The 20,348-nt window shown below is 39.0% G+C and overlaps 4 protein-coding genes across 5 annotated transcripts; 2 read left to right on the top strand and 2 right to left on the bottom strand.

The window, feature by feature from the left end:
- Window positions 1-290: 290 nt before the first annotated feature.
- LOC108036943 (trypsin delta-like) lies at window positions 291-1,084 on the top strand. The gene has a single exon (XM_017113354.2). The coding sequence runs from the start codon at window positions 291-293 to the stop codon at window positions 1,023-1,025; it is 735 nt and encodes a 244-aa protein (XP_016968843.1). The 3' UTR covers window positions 1,026-1,084.
- Window positions 1,085-10,637: 9,553 nt separating this feature from the next.
- Window positions 10,638-11,383, top strand: LOC108038893 (Golgi-associated plant pathogenesis-related protein 1). The gene is made up of 3 exons (XM_044459802.1): window positions 10,638-10,886; window positions 10,960-11,186; window positions 11,238-11,383. The coding sequence occupies exons 1-3, from the start codon at window positions 10,689-10,691 to the stop codon at window positions 11,323-11,325; spliced, it is 513 nt and encodes a 170-aa protein (XP_044315737.1). The 5' UTR covers window positions 10,638-10,688; the 3' UTR covers window positions 11,326-11,383.
- Window positions 11,384-11,413: 30 nt separating this feature from the next.
- On the bottom strand, window positions 11,414-12,515 carry LOC108039715 (Golgi-associated plant pathogenesis-related protein 1). 2 transcript variants are annotated; one of them, XM_044459799.1, is made up of 3 exons: window positions 12,017-12,515; window positions 11,688-11,914; window positions 11,414-11,627 (listed from the first exon to the last, which is right to left on the bottom strand). In XM_044459799.1, the coding sequence occupies exons 1-3, from the start codon at window positions 12,479-12,481 to the stop codon at window positions 11,489-11,491; spliced, it is 831 nt and encodes a 276-aa protein (XP_044315734.1). In that variant the 5' UTR covers window positions 12,482-12,515; the 3' UTR covers window positions 11,414-11,488. The 2 variants fall into 2 exon arrangements, with proteins under 2 accessions (XP_044315734.1, XP_044315735.1); XM_044459800.1 differs by lacking the exon at window positions 11,414-11,627 and having other exon boundaries at window positions 11,824-11,914; window positions 12,013-12,515.
- A 2,975-nt stretch (window positions 12,516-15,490) lies between these two features.
- LOC108037450 (trypsin alpha) lies at window positions 15,491-16,629 on the bottom strand. The gene has a single exon (XM_017114005.1). It carries the CDS (start codon window positions 16,572-16,574, stop codon window positions 15,834-15,836), a length of 741 nt encoding a protein of 246 aa, XP_016969494.1. The 5' UTR covers window positions 16,575-16,629; the 3' UTR covers window positions 15,491-15,833.
- Between the last annotated feature and the right edge of the window lie 3,719 nt (window positions 16,630-20,348).

Here is a 20,348-nt window from a genome sequence, read left to right as displayed (position 1 = left end):
GTCTAAGCAAACAAGCAGTTCCATTTAGTTATCAGACAACCACTTTAAAACGTAAATTGGATTCTTTTTTTTAGAATTTTGGACTAAGCTGACTGAAGAGATAATTTAGTTTGTTAGCTAAGTATTTTTTTTAAACGGCAGAGCAAGCCACAGACTTTAAACATACTCATATTCATTAACATTCCACTTTCTATTTTTAAACGACGGAACGCTACTTGGGAAAGTAAAAGGTGTATAAAAGAGTGGATCATATAACTCTAAGTCACTCATTCCTTAAACTCTAGTTCGAAATGTTCATCCAGTGGATTTTCCTGATCTTCAGCGCTACCCTGGTCACCTCCAAATGGATTCCGGAACGCATCGCGGGAGGTCATTCGGTGTCGATTAAAGCGGTTCCCTGGCAGGCCTCCCTCCTTAAAAATGGCATTTCTAATTGCGGCGCGGTCATATATAGCGAAAGAGTAGTTATAACGGCAGCTCACTGTGACGATGAAACTGCTACTTTCTCGGTAAGAGTGGGCTCAACGAATCCGGATTTCGGCGGACAAGTGGTAAAGGTTTTGCGAATCCTAAAACATGAGGACTATGGTCTTTACTATGAAATATCACATGACATAGCAGTGATCAAACTTCAGACCAGTCTTCGAATGGGCGCCGGTGTGAGATCCATTCCACTGGCCAATAGTTCCCCTCCACCTGGATCATTAGTCTCGGTTTCTGGATGGGGACGGACCGGAAAGGGTAAGGAGTATTCTGATACTTTACTAGAGACCACGGTTTCTATTGTGGATCAGAATGCCTGCCGAGAAGCACACTATGGAGAAATCACCAAGGACATGATCTGTGCCGCTGCTCCGGGAAGAGATTCCTGCAAAGGGGACTCGGGAGGTCCTTTGGTGTTCAATGGCACGCTGGTAGGAATAGTCTCCTATGGAAGAATATGTGCTCATCCAAATTTCCCTGGAGTCTATGCTAACGTGGCAGAGCTCAAGCCTTGGATCTTAAACGCTATTCGAAGGCTTTGAACTTGCCATAAACTATTGTAGTTTGATCACTTCTTTAAATAAAGGTTGCATAATTTACAGACTTGTACTAAAATTATTTAAAAAAACGTTTAATTTAATCGGATGACTTTCATAAATTTTTGGAAAATAATTTCAAATTGAGGTCCTTTTTATTAGATTTTAATTAAGTTTTATTATTAACTGACTTTGCATTGAAAACTAACTAACTTTTGCCTAGAAACGAATTCCAAGGGTAATAGGTGAAGATAATGTTTAAATATTTTTTTTAAAACAGTTAAAAGTTTAAAAGGGTAAAAAAGTGTAATTGGCATTAACTATACCTTTACTTCAAATGCAATGTTCGCCAACAGTAATATTACGTATTTGATATTAGATTGCTCTTTCGGAATGATTTGTTCTTCATTAATAAATGCATTTCCACTGAGTTTGACTTGCCTGTCGGCAACAGAAAATTGCATTAATCATACGCCCCGTTGGGTGCATGGTGTTGTACTCGAAACGCTATCACATATTTCCTCCACTTCTCGGCGCCCGGAGCATCCATCAAATTAATGGAATTTCATATTTGCTTGGCTCTTGCTCGCTTGCCAAAGAAATTTGTTTATCCAGCTAAAATGCTATCGAATTCGAACCCCACTCCCTCCACTTCCATCGCTGCTGATGTAGTTAGTTATTTTGCCCGAAGGCAGTTATTTTTTTTTTAATAGAATTACTTTCCAGACTTTTGAGCAGCATAGCTAAAAATGGCCCGCGGCCATGGAGCTTCAGGCTGCAAACAAAAGCAATTTAAAATGCTGACTCATAACCAATGTGGCCGCAGAAACAAGTTTGTTTGAAAATTTTATTGAATTAAGCCAATTTGGTATGCAAGCGGAGCCAGCTCTCGTCGGGATTAGAATTCTATCTGATACTAGCTTCACAGAGGAAAAATTAAATAACTCAATCATATTTTAAATTTGGGTGCACATAAAATATTTTAAGTTCGTTCTTAGTTTTTATCATTGTATAAATAATATCCACAAATTTTACAACAATTTTATTTGTGTTACTACATTTTTCAGCTTGTCTTTATACAAATAATATTTTCCCAGTGCAGCTTAAATTCCGAGCACGTTTTCACCCACGCAGCTCGATGTTTTAAACGCTTTTCCGGCCAAAACTCGCACTGAATGCAATCAGATAGTCATGCACTTGACGCTGGGTCAAAATGCCCAACGGCCTGTTATCCTTGTCAACAACTATCGCCTTTTGGGGTCGAGGTGAGAATGGGATCTGAGGGACTTGGACAGGGAAATGGGGCGCCAACCGACCCCAGGGGTTAGTTAGGCTAATTTTGCCAGGCGTTCCATCGAAGGCCGCTGTTCAGCTGGAAAGTCAAGTGGCCTGCTCAAAGTGAGCATTGCACTTGCCCAATTAAACCTGACCAGAATCCGGCAAAACCCCTTGACGGGCCTGCAGATGGGGGTTACTGTCATTACTCATAGTTATGGACGTTAATCTGATGCACTTGGAAAAGCTGGGGAATTTAAAAAATTTAATAACTGAACATTGAAAACAAAAGCAATATTTTTTCTTAATTTTATTTCAAGAGTGCCTTTACTTTAAATGTTTGTTTAACACCAACTATCGTAGTATGATGTTAATAAACTTACTTATAGAACAAGAAATAGTCAGAATTTCTCTTTTGGTTTTCCCCTGGATATAAGCATAACCTTTAACCCTGCCACTAATAATCTTTCTACCTGGTATGCAAAATTTCAGTGCAGGCGGCAATTGAATGATAACACAGGCAGCAGCTGCAACGTTAAAACTAAATTGGCCAACGAGCGACCAAAACGACTGCGTGTCTGCTGAGCTGCCGTTTCCATATTCCTCCTCTGGATTTTGCTCTCCATTTTCCTGCTTTTCACGAAAATCCCTCCTGCACGTCTGTGGGAATTTTTGGCAGCAAATTGAAATGAAAATCTCGCCGCGGTTTTCTGGCTTTGTTCGCCAATTGGGCAGCGGACGAAATCTGTTGGCTGGCTGATAAAGAGAATGCATTTGGGCCTTGGGAGAGTTCCAAATATCTCAGATAAACACAGAGAATTAAACAAATTATTATCAGTAATTATATTATGACAATATAGTATTTCGGGTTAACTAGATTTTCTGAGAGCCTAATACTTTTATTTTTATTTTGTTTGTTTCTAGGAATTTTAGAGCTTATGTCTATATTTGTATTTGCAATAGATGCTATATGCAAAATGCTTGCTAGAATTATTCAATTTGAATAACTTAGATATAGCAAAATAAAAACCCTTAATAACTTTAAAAATAATCTGGTCGAAACGGCTAACCAGAACAGCCTCCGACAACCTCTTCTTACCTCTTTCCCGGCAGTCCGCCAATCTGCGATCTATTCATATCGTAAAACACAAATGCAACTGCGACCAAAGCACCGCAAAACTATTGCCAACGATGGCGATGGCGATGGCTTCCTATTCCAGGATATACGCAGCCATTTCCGGTGGCATAGCTGCCAGCTTCCGCTGCACCTTTTTACCCTTTCCCCCGCCCCGCCTCTCCACTTTGATGGGGTGCCCACAGCTGTCGGAAAATCGTCTGCACAGACCCCCGCACCCCACCGCAGCTTATCCCTTTCAATCGTCTGGCAAATGGAAGCTTGACTTTAAGCGATGGAAATTTTAATGCGCCAATGCGCAATTTATGATTATTTCATGCCCATTTTAATTTGCCCATTCAGCAGACTGCTTTAAAGGGCGGGGAGAGAATAGTGTTCCAGCTTACAACTGGCGGAGTGAGATAGCGGAAAGTCCTCATTAATTCCACGCACGTTTTCCCCGAGCGAAGAAAAGTGGGAAGAGGCGAGGTGAGGCGAGATACAACGAGGCCGCTAATAAAACAAAAATGGAAAACATATAAATCAGTGTCCTAGGCACGTGTCGCTGTCGTCGTCGAAGTCATTTTGTTCCCCAGGTGCAAGCCCCTTGGGTCAACCTAAAGGGTCTGCCCCAATCCCTGCCCCTGGAATCTCGGATTCCCCTTCCCTCCCCTTCACATTACCACTTTTGGACTTGTGCGCTGTCACGTTGTAAATCTCACGAGAGCAAACACACACAGAGAAATGGAAAATCCGAGAGGCAGAGAAAACGCGTCAGACGGTGACACAATACGCGTGCTTAGCCGCTTCTACACTGAGAAAAAACAACACAAAAATCGAGTGTTTTAAAAGTAATATTTTACTTATAAACCCCTTTATACGGAGACTAAGTTAGAAGAGTGGAGACGATTACCTTCAAAAATATAAATAAATAAAAATAAAAATAAGGGAAAATAAATGTATATATTAACAATTGGTTATTATTATTAAATGTTGTATATGTAAATATACACAATTTTAACACATTTTTTTTTTAATATATAAATCCCACTTAATAGTTTTGATTAGTATAATTTGATGTGTTGTAATAAGCAGTTTTTTTAAACTTTCTTTTCAGTGTTTTTCTACAGAACACATACATCCTGAAAAGGGAAGGTGTCAACGGAGGGGTTACGCAATATGGAGCTGTTAAGGCTTCGCCCCTAAGGGGATGTCTCGAATCCCAAATGGAGCCGATTCCAGCGATTGCATTATAAATTAAAATACGTCAACGCAGCGAATCAACAGCTGCTATCCCTACATACCAAAAGGACACCCCGAAAACCTTCCAAGCAGTGAGCATACGAGAATTTAAATAAGATTTTAAGTAGAAATGCAACAATCGGTGCAGTAATTGTATATAATGCAGCTCATTTGGATATGATAACCTTGGAAAACCTTTGAATAGTTTCACTAAAAGTAGTTTAAATGGTATTTAAAGCTTAAGGTAGGTTAAGGACAGGCTATTATATGCAAATAGTAATATTAAAAAAAAACAGAAATGTTAAAGGACGATGGGAAATGTAAACAGTTCTATGGCTTGAAATATCTGTGTGGAACAACCTTTGGATTTTTAATTAAATGCTAGTAAACTGAAGCAATGTGCAATGCGAAAATCACAAAATGACAAACAGAAACGAGAAACTCAGAAAGCGAACCAATACAAATAGTGTTTTCCTTTGGTTTCAGCATTTTTGCCTTACCTTCGCAAGGAGGTTCATAGTTCGTAGCTACTGTTATTTGTCCGCTCATGCGAAGTATTTAATTGCATCCCAATGGAGCGCACTTGGGCAAGTGCAACGAGAATCAGTAAACAGCGCAGGAAACTGGAGGAAGGGTACGAGTAAGTGGGTTGAAGTGGGTAATCGAAATTTTGCCGGGTCCTTTTTCTTTTTTTGCCCAGACAAAGTTGGCAATGGGGGAAAAGCTCGAGAAGGCAGGGCTCTTCTTTCGCTCTCGAGGGGAATACAACTATTTGCCAGAGTAAACAAATATTTACATATGTTTGTTTAAATTTTATGCTTCGCCGAGTCTTCCCTTTTTCTTTGACAGGTTTTTTGTGAACTTTATTTTTTGACAAATTAGTTTGGGGGAAGTCAGCTTGTCGAGTGGGGAATTGCACAAAAGAGTCATGTTTTGCTGTCAACAGTAAAATAATCAAATTATCTCTTTGCTAGAAAGATTTCAGAAATCTCAATGCGTTTTTCCTTATTCAATTATAAACTAAATCCGCTTTGATCTGATCTGAAATTTAACGAAAACCCATTAGATTTCACTTATTCACTTAAGACGTTTTGCTCATATCATAATTTTAACTTTTCATCTGCTTTTGCTAAACTTTGAATTTATATTCTTGGGCAAAAGTTTTGTTATTCTGAGCGGAAATTGTGAAATAAATTGAAATGCAAGGCAGACACATAAATTATTTCCCAGTCAACAGCTGAGGCAAATAAATAAAAATAGAAATGCACTTTTTGGTCAGATCCTTAAGCTTGGGACATGTCTCGTTGGCAAGTCCATAAAACTATCAACAAATTTTGGAAGAATTAAAATATTTATGCTCTTTACGTGAGCCACATGTTTATGCATCGGTGGGGGAAATGTCCCTAACTGAATTTTCCATTTTGCTCTATCTCCTATTTTTTTCGGCTATGCAACAGCATGATTTGTTTATTGTTTTAATAAACGTCAGCAATTTTCTTGGGCTTTTAAAGAAACATTTTGGACGGCATACATGTGCGTATGATTAATGTGGCATTGTCAACTCAAAACCCCCTTTTTACTTTATCCAGCCAGTCGAACAAAACTAAATGAAAAACGGCAAAAGCCAAAAGGAAAATGGAAACTTTCAATGCAACCAAATGCAATGCCACAATGATTTATGGCCCAACTTGAAAATGGACGATTGTTTCACTCGTTTCGGGAGTTGGCAACCCATGGAAATTGCGGAAATTGGTGGGATTTTGGGGGCGGCAGGGGCGTGTCCCCTGGTGCTTATGGCCCTCGCCATTTATTTAACGTACGCGAATAGTGAATCGTGCTGCGATTTCTCCGATTGGAAAAATTGAATTATACCCATTTGATGAGCATAATAAAAACTGGCAGGCTGCCTTTGCCAATGAAAGCCTTTCAAATGGGTTAAAGTTCAGTAAAAAATGCAGGGCAATTTTTGGGCAGCCGTCATTCTCTGGTTTACATGTGGAATGAGTTTGGTTTGCTTGTTGCACAATTCATATTTTTCATATTATATTCCCTTTAAAGAAAGGAGCGGTTAATTTACAACTTCTGATTTAATTTTACTTTAGTTTCATTTAATTTATAGCTTATAACTGATTTCAACAATTGTTTTAGATAACTATAGGTTAACTTGATAAATTGACCAAATACTGTTTACTTATTTTGCCTGCATAGTGTCCAGTTTTAGATGTCTAGCTACTTTAACCAATCCCTAACTAGTTCTTAAATCCAATGCCATTTCAATCCTGGCTTCCCTCACATTTACGCACTTTTCACATCAACTTTGGCTGGCGGCGGAAAAATCCCCACCACCGATTGACGCGAGAACTTTTAGCCAACTTTATTGCATCAGAACTGAGAGCCAATAAAAAAACGGGGCCCAGCCATTTAGCCGGAGGCAAGGCGATCTCCATGGCAGTGTAACCCGCTCAATTGAATAGACAAAGAGGGGCACTCAGACGTGCCCCCCCTCAACATCCAATCCCCGACCCCTCCCCTCCCCTCGCAGGAGGTGGCATTTCGAACAGGAGCTCAGAAATCTGCAGCCAGGTGCACGGAACACACCTGTTCTGTGCAACGCCAATTGGATGGAGACAGAATGACAGCAGATTGCAGGGGATCAGAAGGGGAGAATTGAGGTTTATTACACTGGAGAAAATATCTGTGAAATTAACCTTTGTTTCAAGCCTGAATATATTATGTCCCATGAGCTGAAAGGCTTATTAAACTAATTCAATAAGCACAGAAATGACTAAAGTGTTTAAAAATAGTCTGCTAACATTAGCTTAACTATATACAAATAATATGTGTGTAAAATTTAATTAAGTGAACTAAAGAATTAGAAACCATTTTTAATTTTCTTATTATTTAAAAATATTTTCTCTATAAAATTTAATTAAGTGAACTAAAGAATTAGAAACCATTTTTAATTTTCTTATAAAATAAACCTACAAGTAAAGCCAATTAAAGGATAATGAAATAAGCTAATATAATCGGATTTTAATTTATAAATTTAAAATAAGGCAGTTCTTTAGAGTTTTGGAACACAAACTACATTTTTCTCTTTTTTTCTATGTAGTGGTGGCCCAAAATGGGAGGAGGCAGTAGCTCAAAAGAGGATTCCTGGAGGAGTCAGGCGACGGCGGCCACCGTTCGTAATCCACTTTCGCGTCCTGCGCTTCGCTTCGCCTTTCGTTTGAGCCGCAAACATTTTAGCTTTTATGGCCGAAAGGCGCAAAATATGACTGCCAGGCTGACTTTTTTCTCGCACACATGCAAATGCAATTTCCAAAAATTTCTACACCAAAAAGTCGTCCATGGAAATGTGGTTCGCAAAAAACGGACCCAAATTTTGCGTTGTTGTAGTTTTAAGTCGCTCGATAGCAATCCTGGCCAAAAAAAAGGGAAAACGGTGGAAAAATTCGGAAAACTTTTCGCTTTGCCATAAACCGATTTGGTAGCAAATTTTATGTCGTTTAGGTGGAAAATTTCCATTTGACTGGCCTTCGCGGGGATCAGGAATTCAAGGAGCTCTCGACCGGCGAATGAGGTTTGTTTTTTTCGATTTGATCAGTGACTTATTTCTGTAGCTGCAGTTTATAGTTAATTGACATTACCGAGGGTCAAACAGGAACGGCATCAGACTAATTGAATTACAGTTGCAGTTGGAAAGTGGAAAAAAGGAAAAGCACTTCATGCCTTTTGCTACTTTGTTGAAGGATTTAAAGTGCATGTGATACTAAATAGAAGAATATAGTAATTTGATTAAGGAGAGTTATTCTGTGGTAAATAAAGAACTTTTTAAAAGTATTTTATCACACCACAAAAATTATTTAAATAATCTAGCTATCATTTTACTTGGCTTTCAAACATTTAGAATTTGATTTGCAACATATATATTTATCGGTTTTTTATGCATGCAGAGCTTTAAATAGCTTTCACTTAAATCTTACAACAAAATTCACATGATTTGTATGAAAAAATGTTGTCAAATGAAAAAAACGCGCATCATTGACTGCAAATGAGTTATTTATTTGGCTTCAAATTGAAAGAGAATTAATTAAGCCTATTTCTCTTTTCCCTTTTTTTGGCACATTTAAGCCGTATAAAACTGAAATTGTTTTTTGCTACAACTTTTTATGATACTTCCTCTCTGCCAAAACATGACCAAATCGTATCAATGGGAATCGGAATTAAATGCAGGATCCGCATGTGAAATCAAGCGCATCCGGCGACAGATGCCGTGTGGTTGTCATTGCATCGAATCGCGAGATGGAAATGCGAGCCTGTTTGCCCAGATACCAGAACCTGTATTCGTATGTGTGAAGTATAAAATGCCCGCATATGCTGGAAATCCGAGGGAGTCGCTGTATTTATTTTGCGTATGGCGCGCACTGTGTCCCCCACTCGCCGAGCAATGCATAAATAAACGAAACCAAATTTGCGAAATTAATTAAATCGTCAGCAAAGTAACGTGTGCGCTATGCGTTTTACGCTTTGACTGCGGCCAGTTTACAACACCAACAATTCAGCCGCCCAACCACCGATCCACCCAACCACCCAACCACACACTCATCTGATCTCCACCGCAATTGTGAATTGCGCATTGTGCGGATGACGCGACTGTGAATCAAATTTGAGGCAGAAGCCATGGAAATCGTATATTAAAGGCAGGCATAACAATTTTTTTTTCAATTTTCCAGGGGGGCTTTAGTGGAAACTGAAAGAAAATCGTCACAAATATGTAATTTAAATTTATAATACCTTAAACTATACACTTACTTGGTAAGTAAACTATTAATTAATTTACAAAAAATTAAATTGATTGATAATTCTAAACTTCTTTATCGTTTTAGAACTAATTTCGATGTCCAACGATACTATATTAGCTTCGAGTACCAACTAAAGCACTTTTGCAATAAATTCCAATTAATCAATGCGCAGGGATATAATGTAGTGACTGGTACATTAGTATATCAAATGCAATCCTCTGGCCCTTTATCTACCTCTCGGCAAACAGGATAATTTCAGCGGTTCGGCTTGTCCTGCGGCTATGGCCGAATATCCGTACATCGGCATACTGGCTTAATCTCTGCCGGGAGCAGCGACATCCACCGGGCCATTGATTTGCATTTGCACAACTCATTAAGGATTCACACTTGCCCAACTCCCTCCCGCACACACACACTTACGCTTAAATAATTTAATGTTGCGAGTGTTTCGACATCGAAATTTGCACATCGATGGGCAGAGCTGCGGGCGTTTGATAAGCAGGCCTCCATGTCAGCCAACTCACATTATTCAGCTCGACTCAATCGGCAATTAATGCCACTCGGATTGCCTGATTTGCCTATACCTCCGGAAGTGCGTAGCATATGGCTGGATATGGGAAAGAAACGATGGCTCATTAATAACCGGGCCCCTGCGTTCATACATCACTCATACGTCACGTTGGTTAATCCATTCATCAGATCCTGCAGGATGTGCTTGAAGCAGGGGAGTGTTCTCCTCCTCTAACAGTCTGTCAAATCTGTGTCTATGGATGGGCACATTCTGTGGCCCCATCACCCGCAGCCTGTGTTTGCGGTATCAATCACAATGTTAATCCCGATGTCTAGGCCAGATTATTTGGGGCTACGAAAGGGTTTTTAGCCATAAGCAGACACTTCCCCAAAAAGCGCGGATAATGGCTAAAGTGTTGAGTGAAAAATAAGTAAGCTTAGGAAAATTTGAAGTACTTCTTTTATGTTAGTTTTTAATTTTAAATTCAATAAATCAAAAAATCAATTTTAAAAATTAATAAAGGATCTTCTTTTATAGCAGCTATTAACATCTAGTTTCATCTTAATATAGGTTAATGTACCAGTGGTAAAATTTTTTTTTTATAGATAGAACTTAATATAATATATAATTTAACGTTTGATCAAGTTAACCTACCTGAAATGTCATAATATATAAGTAATTTTACTTAACTGGACCTGGGAGCTCCCCGACCCGCAAGAAAAATGGCCAAGAGATCAGTAGCGCCCATACCCAAAACCCACGAGCGCACTCCAGGTCCCAGGGGTCAGGATACCAAGGGCAACAATGATCTGTTCTTAAAAGAGGTCTTCAATACCACCAATAAATACAGGGCAATGCATGGCTGCCCGGCTTTAACCATCAATGCTGAGCTCACTAAATTGGCACAAGAATGGGCTAATGTAAGTTGGGATATATATAATATTATATCCTACCATTATACGAATTATATATATTATTTTTATAACCCCACAGCATCTTCGTGATGAGAACATAATGGCACATCGATCCAATCCCAAGTATGGCGAAAATATTTTCCTCTCAGGTGGAATGGATGTGACCGGGGATTTACCTGTGGAAATGTGGTATCGGGAGATAAATAGCTACGACTTCAGCAAGGCTCAATTTGCACCCACTGCAGGACATTTCACACAGCTCATCTGGAAGTCCTCAAAGGAAATGGGTTCGGGTGTGGCTCGAAAGTGAGTATTTGTGTATATATTATAAACTTTTAATGTATTTCTTGTCCACAGAGCGGACAGAACTTGGGTGGTTTGCAATTACAATCCACCCGGCAATGTTGTGGGTTTGTTCAAAGATAATGTGCCTCCTAAAAAGTAATTTTTAATTTTAACTATCCAAATTGCAAGAGTAATAAAAACGCAAAACGGGTCCTGTATCTTAAGTTGACTTATTATTTTCTAAAGTATTTTGTTTTTTGGATATTTATTTACTTAATTTATATACAAGCTGACAAAATATTTAACTTAAATTTGTACACTCTTTAGGTCTTTATGTCCTGGGACGGAGGCAGCTCCATATTCGATTCAATTAGGAGTTTTCTTGGTAAGACATTCTTCTGAAAATGGCCATTTATATTTCCAGGTGGGTTATAATTGCACACAATGCAAATACGAGTATCACTAGAGAAGAAATTAATAGATTTCCGAGGTGTGTTAGGATAAATAGAAAACTAAACCCACTTGGAAGCCACACCAACTCCCAGGAACTCTGTTTCCCACCAAACTATTTGAGTAAAATGTCCAGTATACAGATCGAAACCTGGCTTCAAATAATCGTAATTGTACTTCTCCTGGTACCAGAGTTTTATTATTTGCTCCACATTGAAAAGTGATCTACGGACACACATTATGTTCTCGCCATAAATAGGATGAGGTCGAGTTTCCAGGAGGTTCTGTTCAGCCAAGTGCTGCAACAGAACATAAATTAAATTAATCTCAGTGAGAGAGATTAAAAAACCGAAGAATAAAACCTAGAATTATTCGAATTCCAATCGGTTTATTGTACCTACATCTGCCCATTCTTGTGCATAGATAGATAATTGATAATCCATTTTCAGGGGACCTGCGCCATGGAGTTTTCGGTATTTATTGTGTTCTATTAGTACAGATAGTCTGATACCCTTTATGACCTTTTTTGAGGTTTTGCACAGGGAAGCACATCCTTGATAATCATACCAATGCCGCAGTGATTTACTAAGTTTTTTATTTGGCTTTAAAGTACCATTTGTTGGCAGTGACCTTGTAGAGTTTTCGGACAATGACCTCTTGATACTGCAGGCCAGGTAATTTCGGGAATTATGGTAAACCTTGATGGGTTTTTCGCAAAAGGGAGTAAGACAACTACGGCACTTGACCAAATCCCGACTCCTCAGATCGCAGGCAATGAACTTGGCATCATTATGCTGCAGTAATTGGAGCGGTTGATTTTTAGGACTTTTCTCTGACGAAAGAGCGTCTTTATTTTCATTCTCCATTTAATTTTATTTTTTTATAATAATTTATTAGGAAATTTTGGGGGAAATCGTTGACAAAATGAAGTAAAATGAAACGGGATGTCTGTTGCCACATTTTCCTAGAGTTTCTGCTTATCCTAGCGCTTTTTATCCGCGTTTTTTCTTTTTTGGCGACAATTTCATGTCACACATCATTAATTTTAAATTCCTGCCATAAATATCCGCGTGGGCGTGGATGAGCAGCGGGTGGCAACGGGTCACAAAGGTGTCAAGGTGAAATTATGGCAGCAGCAAGCTCTTTCTCCCTGCGACCTCTGACCCCTCCTCCTGTTGGACTGCTTTTTGATTGACTGTTTGTCACTAGGGCATGGAAATTAAAATGGAATTTTTTACCCGCCAAGTTTTGGCACCATTGTGCGTTGGGAATGAAGATTGTGATGAATTGATGATGATAAAAATATATTTGATTCAATTTCTATTCCTATATTCATGGCTTCCAGCTTAGTGCGTTAGCAATAAAATTAAATTGTGTTTTTTTATGACTGAAACGCTTAGCAGTTCATCATGATGAATGATATATAATTATTTGTTTTATTGCAATTTATTTGTGTAATTAAAAAAGAAAAAAGTTTAGAGCTGTATAAATTAATTTAAGATAGTACAATGGCAAAAAAAAACGAATGATTTAAGATCTATGGAGATTAAAATAATATATTATAGCGTTAACATTTTAATTATTCCATTTTAGCTTAATAGCGTATAATTATCAACGAATCTGAAACCTTTATTCTAACTTTACCTCTAAAAATCAGTGCGAAATCAGAATAATTTCGGACTGTCCTGCACACTGATTCGCAGAATGTTCCATTTGTGTGGATGTTGCAGAAGGAGCTATAACTTTGAGCCACCGTTACCGTAACCATAAACCCAATAAACCACTTTTGGGGGCGACAACCGAACGGAGGGCGACTTTTGCTGTTGCTTCAGTTTCACACCGTCAACAAGTGACAAGCACACCATCGCAAATATCCAAAAACACACGCATACGTGTTACTGGCATCACGCCAAAGTTGGTTGCTATCATGCCGCAGAAATTTCAACTGGCTGCAACAAAAGCGAGTCAACAAAAATGGAGAAACGCTCAAAACAACAGCATAAAAAACATGGTAAAATTTAAATACACACACATACACACGAAAGCCCAGCAAGAAAAAGAAGAAGTGATCATAAGGGTGACCCCAAAAAGTAGACTATGATTTTTTATGGCGAATTTTCGGTTTTTTTTAATTTCAGTAAGCAAATGACAGGAAAGAGGGTGGGGAATGGGGACCCTGTGGTGTCCTGATGTACGTGATGTTTTCATATATTGCAGTACTGAAAATGTGCCATCCCAGGGGTGCCTGTAAAACAGGACCTTTTTGGATATTCCCTGGGTCAAGACAAAAAAAAATTATCTTAAAGGTGAGTCCACACGTTTGCCTGGAATTTAATTATGTGAAACACATTTTGAAAATACATATTTAATTGTTAATTTTTTGCTTGCAACACGGGCAGGGAAAAGTTGCTCAGGGAAAAGTTTCAAAAAGTCTTTTAAAGCTTCAAATAAATCTGATACTTAAAGGCAAAGTTACATTACATAAAAATTTAAATAAGAATTTGAAACAAAAAACAGAACTCTAAACTGGAAGGAGTTATTTACTTGAAATTAAATTTCTTTTAAGGGAGTGAAGCCCCACTTCATTCGCATTAAGTTGCACACAGTTTCCGCAGCCAGAATCTTTGTGCCATTTTACACCTTGTCGAATTGTTAAATGCATTCAACTGTCAAAAAGCCGCAGACAAAAGTTCAATTTAATTACCACAAAAGAAAATGGGGCAACAAAAGGTGAGGAATTTCCATGGGTTGCCCAAACTTCAGATCGCAAAGTCTGGCAATGAATCCTACCGACTGCCAATGAGTTTTACAATGTAATTAAGCAGGAGGCAACGCTTTTTCGGTTTTTTTTTTCTAGGGATAAATGAGGTCAGGGGGCGTGGCAGGAGGCGGAGGCAGAGGCTGTGGGAAATCCGAAAGTCGAAGGGCAAAGGAAGTTCCTCTCCTTTTTCCGCTCGCTCTCAGTGAAAGCTTTCTTCGTTATGCATTGTAATTTGCGTGTAATTTTCAAGGCGTTGGGAAAAACGTGGAAATGCTTCTGCAACAACAGCGGCAATAATAATTGCAACTGCAACAACACCAACAGCAACACCTGCAACAACAGCAGCTGCTTTAAGGCAAAAGTCTCATTTATTTTAATGTGTCGACGCTGACGACGTGCAAATGTCTGCCAGTTTTCCAGCAGGTTTTTCCCTTCAGTTTTCAGTTCGCCAGCGAATTTTCCATGTTCAAATTGCTCGCAGATGCAACGGCAATTGTTTGTCAGTGTGCATATGTGTGTGTGTCTGAGTGTGTGTGTGTGTGCTTGAGTTTATGTGTGTGGACTTATGCGTGTGTGCGTTGTAATTATTAAGCTGACAATGCACATGCTGCTTCTCCCGCTGATTTGCGTTGCAGGGTTGCATTACCGACTTAACTCCGATTCAGGTATCAATATTAAAAAAAGATTTTTCCATTTTGACGAATATAGTGAAGAGTAAATTAGTAAATGAAATTTAAATCATTTTTTATGGAGTTTAGAAAATTTAAATAACTGATTTCTGAAGCTTTTTTATCTGGTTAGATGTATATATGGTTTCGTAATATTATGGAATACCACATATTAGTTTTATGATTTTGGACTGCTTTTTTTTTTAAAAACGATAATAACTCAGATTTTCATCATCAGAGCCTCACTAAATCCCCTTCTGATCGCGACTTCATCCCTGGCTTTATTTGCCCTGTCATCCTCTGTGGGTCAAACCCCCTCATGGCTCATGGCTGACAACGGTCATAACAATGCCAATTTTAATGGTCATTACAAAAAGGCTCATAACCATAAAAATGCAGAGCCAGCCAGCGACAGCAGAAACAAAAATGAGAGCAACTGCGAGAGCAACGGGAGGAATCATGAGCATTTATTGGGCTTATGGGTCGTATTATTAATATTCATCTGAGCCGCACTCCCCAGATCATAGAATGAAATGCAAATGAATTAAATTTCAATTCCGCAATACAAGTAGCCTCAAAAAACAAGTTGTGCGCACGTGTATTCATTTTATGGGTAAACGAAAACAATTTGCAAATATAAATATTTGTGTAGTTATTTTTGTTGTGAGCCAATTTTGTCAAGGATTTCTTTTTAGTTAGCAGTTGTTTTTGGAAATATTTCAGGGGAAGGGCTTAATTGGTGATTACATTAATCTGTTAAAAAATAGTTTAGTTAGCAACATATCCTGGTTAAAAAATCTGCAGAAGCTGAACAGTGGTTTTGATCCACCCTTGAAGTATGGGAATATTTGCATATACACTAGGCGAATTGAGGAAACCACAGGCGTTGTTATAGGAAACGAGTCCCACTAGTTTTTTGTTGGAAACCAAAGGACCGCCGACGAATCCTTCACAGGCGAGGGGTATGACTCCCGAGGGGGCAGCACACAACTCGTCCACATTTATTACTCTCCCCTTCAAAATTTTTTCTGCCGTGCACTTCAATTGGTCCTGGATCTGAAGATTTACCTTCAATAATATTTCCGATGAGGGTACCAACGCATTGGGTTGTGCCCAACCAGAAACCGTGGCATTTGTTCCAGGGCTTGGCAGCTCTTGGGACAGTTCGATGGCTTGAACCTCGCTGCCCAATTCCAATGGTGAGCTCAGCTTGAGAATGGCCACATCACTGGGCCGCAATCCCAGAAGTTGCATCCTAACTTTTTTTACCTTCACCAATTGGCCACCTGAGCTCTTCAGGGAAGAACCAACTCGTACTGATATGATATCCACGTCGGCTTGTCTCACACACTGAGCTATAGTCAAGATTATATTCGGACTGTATATGGCTCCTCCACAATGATGTTTGTCATTTATTTGAACAGAAGCCTGCCAGGGAACTTGTCCTATGCTTATGGATAGTTCATCCGACAGGGATTCCGATAGAATTTGGGAAGTTGACAAAAGTAGGAGAAAGCTTATCAGCAGCATTCTTGAGACAAATTTGTTAATCCAACGGGTATAGATCACAGAGTGCTAAAAAATGAAAACTGAAACTCATTTTATACCGACAACTTTAGTGAATATGGAGCGTGCCTTTTTGAGTTTTTACTTGGAGAGTTTTGGGTGGTTGAAAAGCGGTTATTTAATAGCCTTATTATCTACTTAACTTTCATTTTTGTTTTATTTTGTCACGCTTTGGTATGGATTATGCAGCTTAAGCTTTTGTTTGCTGACCGCTTTTATTGAACAATACAATTGGAAAAATGATTTTAAAAATATGTTTATTCGCAGTCAGGTTTGAACAGTATTTGTGAAAGACATGTACAGGGTGTTCACTCTAAAAAGGCTTTTAATTTCCCTCTTAGCTATATTTAATATAATATATAATTAATATAAAATTGTCAAATTTGACTCTTAAGTTTTCCTGTTTGTTCTAAAAGTTTAGAAAACCGAATTTATTAGACGTTGCCCATTTTATATAAGTGCAAATTGCCAACCATTAATTTACAAGTGAACTGCTTTTCTTTTGCAATTTGTTGGAAACCTCTTATGGTAATTACGATTATCACGCATACGCAGTGGTGGCCATGGAAGATAAATTATTTACAAAAGTGGCAAGCAAAGTTTATCTTCTGGGCGACAGACAACAGTTGCCATTTGGTTGTTGATTTTAATGAAAGAATTATGACCTCGCCTCGGGGCTGAAAAGCCGAACTAAATGGCTTCCTGCGGCTGCAGTTTTTCCCCTTTCCCATTTTCCGCCTTTCACCCTATTTTCCCTATTGGCGGGGGCAGCAAACCTGCTGTGCAAGACGTATAAATATATTTTGCAAATTGTAATTTAAAACATTTTGGAGCCATGCCAAGTAATAATTTGTGCTGCATTTGTGCATCTCGTCCTGGCAACGGATTTCGCATTTTGAATTGTGAAATGGCGGAATTGATGCGCTCGACTGCACTGAGCCCGGGTCCTATTCCTAGCAGGAGCTCAGCTGCGAGAAGCTGCCATTGTTATCGTATCCTTTTCGCCCTCTCCTCCGTTTTCCCAGTGGCGGGGTATCAATGCGACTGCTCGAGAATAGCATTTTATTGCTTCAAACAACATGGAAAGTCAAGTGTTGCAGTGGCACGAAATTATTCTCTCCCTTTTTTTTCTATTTTTTTCCGCATTCGCTCTGGGTATTTTTCTCGTTTGGCGAAATCGGTTCGGCGCAATAAATTCTATTAAAATGCAATTTGAAGGCTCTGTGATTTTAAATAATGCCAAGAGCAGCCATCGGGTTAATGCAGAATGGCGGCATCCTTGGCGCTCCGTTATCCTGGCAATCGTTTTCTTTATTTTTTATTTTTTGGCCCTTCCAACTGGAGATTTATGCAATCTCTTGCTGTTGTTTGCTCGCCGGATATTCGAAGTATTTATGGTCTACCCGGAGGGTCCTTAGCTAATTGGGTTGTCAATTTAATCGCAAGTTGTTGGGGGCTTATCTTCATAGATTTCCCTTACTTTCGGCCGCACAATGTGCAAATACTCCCACACAAGGCGCCAAACGGAGTAACCGCAGCCAAAAGAAATTGCAATTTAATTAATGCCGAGTGAGAGAGGAGATTAAAATAGTTGAAATGTCATTAGCACCGAATCTCGAAGGGATAACGGGGTCGGGCTCCGGGCCAAAAGGCATCAAGGGGTCAACGTGTTGACCACACAATTGTGTGGTCACGTGATGACTTTTTGGCGCTGCTCTTGTGGTCATAATTTCATCCACACAAAAAAAGGCAGAGGAGTTAAGGCAAAGAAACCACAGGCAATTCGCCGGGGATTGTCTCCGGCTTTTTCGGCTTCTGCTCTTTAAGTTGCGCCGGAGTTCGTGTTAAAAATTCATTAGGAGTTTTAATTAAAATTCTCTCTGTGGCTCACAAAGGCGCGTTGAACACTTAACGTTCTGACAGCTCACAAAAGAAGTTGGCGGCAGAAACTTAAAAAATAAAAATGAGCACAAAACATTTTTTTTTTGGCCAGGCATTGCGCTGGCTGCCTCATAACTTTGCTCCATCCAAAAAGTGTATAAAAACTGTGGAAAATGAGGGAAAACCATCGTGGGGACAGCCTCCATATGTGACCGTCGGCACTTTATATGCATGACTACGTGTCCTTTTAATATCCTGTAAACAGGCGCCGCTTCAAAACTTCCGCTTGGCAAATAAATAAAATATAATAAACAAAGCAAATACATTTTTTTCATTTTTGATATCGGTTTATTAAAATGTGTTGGTTTTTCTTCACTTACTATGTATACATTAGTTTTAATTACTTAAATAATTACTTATGATATATCCCATGCTAGATTTGTATGTGTGTATATTTATTAAAAAAAAAACCGATTAATCTTGTCATTTTACTATTATCCGTCAGATAAACTCAATTTGCATAATGTAAGCTTTCAATTTTTGTAATTACAGTAGAGATTATTTTTCTTTTATGAAGGCTGAAGCCCTCGTCGTCATCGTTCAATGTCGTCAATAATTTGGACCCAACACCAATTAGTTGGCTGTAATAATGTGACATTTTGTGTATTTCGTGTTCATGCACATTTTTAGCTTTGTAATGGAATTCTCCAGTGAATTTGCAATGCCACGCGTCATTTGACACATTATTGTGACATCCTGGCCTCGATTCTAGTTAGCGAACCCATCGACAATGCGATGCTCCTTGTATAATCATAATTAGTTTTGCATAATTTGACCCACTGGTGTTCGGTAGGGAAATTTTGGTCCGGTCCCGGCACGATATTCAATTACAAACATTGCCCAATGTTCTAAACATTTCGAGTGTCTGGCTGAAATTAATTTGTTTGTGTAACTGGGCAAACTAACACTAGTGACTAGTCCTGCTCCCTTGGAGGTGGAGGTGTGCAAACAAATTGCGTACGTGTACTGGCAGCGAGGTCCTTTTGGTCCTTTGGTAATTGTAATGCGAGCAAATAAACGAGCGAGTGCCACACGAATATTCATACAACAATGTCGCACATGTATGCGAACGAAGGACATTGGCACACGCAGACACACACACACACACGGATGCAAATGGAGATGGAGTGAAAGGCAAATGCCGACCGGACAAATGCTTGATGTGGGTGCCTTGTTATTGTCATACCCTCGAACACAGAAATTTTTAATTTCAATTTTTTTCCCTTCACGTTTCCCAGTTCCAGTCTGAAACAAGTTGTGTTACAAATTTGAATTTATGTCCTGCCAACACCTGCAATATCCTGCTGTGGTCAGCTTCATTCAGGTGGGGTCTTCCGTTTCATTTTCATTTTCGTTTTGATCGCATAAAGTTTTGCCAGCACATTAGCTACATATGACACCTTAAAGTGTTTACCTGTTATGGGAACGAAATCCTAGCCGGGGGAATTCCCTGATTGGATCGGGGTGTGGAAGGATAAGCGGAGGTGCAGGACTGGTTGCTAAAATTGAATTCACAAAGTTATGAATAGTTAATAACTGCGGGGAGAAGGAGGAGGTTATGAGAATGTGAAAGGAGAAAGTTAAAAAAGGAAAAAAGGACATTGCAATTGGGTAACGATTTTGGGGAAATCTTTTTGTCATATTTAAGGCGTGACCTGACCTTAAGTAAATCAAATGTTAATAAAATATAAGCTTAAATACTTTACAAGGGTAGGACGTAATCCAAATTGTAAAATGTAATAACTTGCAGACTATCGACAACATTTAAAGGCACCTTAAATTTGCGCTATTGTTTTA

The sequence above is a fragment of the Drosophila rhopaloa genome, unplaced genomic scaffold, assembly GCF_018152115.1.
Source record: "Drosophila rhopaloa isolate 14029-0021.01 unplaced genomic scaffold, ASM1815211v1 contig_2, whole genome shotgun sequence".
In the NCBI taxonomy this organism is placed as follows: domain Eukaryota; kingdom Metazoa; phylum Arthropoda; class Insecta; order Diptera; family Drosophilidae; genus Drosophila; species Drosophila rhopaloa.
This window is presented reverse-complemented; position numbering and strand designations above follow the sequence as displayed.

What these genes read in the sequence shown, in the direction of transcription:
- LOC108036943 (XM_017113354.2), top strand. Translation starts at nt 291, where the DNA reads ATGTTCATCCAGTGGATTTTCCTGATCTTCAGCGCTACCCTGGTCACC.
- LOC108038893 (XM_044459802.1), top strand. Translation starts at nt 10,689, where the DNA reads ATGGCCAAGAGATCAGTAGCGCCCATACCCAAAACCCACGAGCGCACT. An exon ending in TGGCACAAGAATGGGCTAAT is followed by an intron (nt 10,887 to 10,959) that starts GTAAGTTGGGAT and finishes ATAACCCCACAG; the next exon opens with CATCTTCGTGATGAGAACAT. An exon ending in GGTTCGGGTGTGGCTCGAAA is followed by an intron (nt 11,187 to 11,237) that starts GTGAGTATTTGT and finishes TCTTGTCCACAG; the next exon opens with AGCGGACAGAACTTGGGTGG.
- LOC108039715 (XM_044459799.1), bottom strand. Translation starts at nt 12,481, where the DNA reads ATGGAGAATGAAAATAAAGACGCTCTTTCGTCAGAGAAAAGTCCTAAA. An exon ending in ATGCACAAGAATGGGCAGAT is followed by an intron (nt 11,915 to 12,016) that starts GTAGGTACAATA and finishes GTTCTGTTGCAG; the next exon opens with CACTTGGCTGAACAGAACCT. An exon ending in GGAGTTGGTGTGGCTTCCAA is followed by an intron (nt 11,628 to 11,687) that starts GTGGGTTTAGTT and finishes TTTCTTCTCTAG; the next exon opens with TGATACTCGTATTTGCATTG.
- LOC108037450 (XM_017114005.1), bottom strand. Translation starts at nt 16,574, where the DNA reads ATGCTGCTGATAAGCTTTCTCCTACTTTTGTCAACTTCCCAAATTCTA.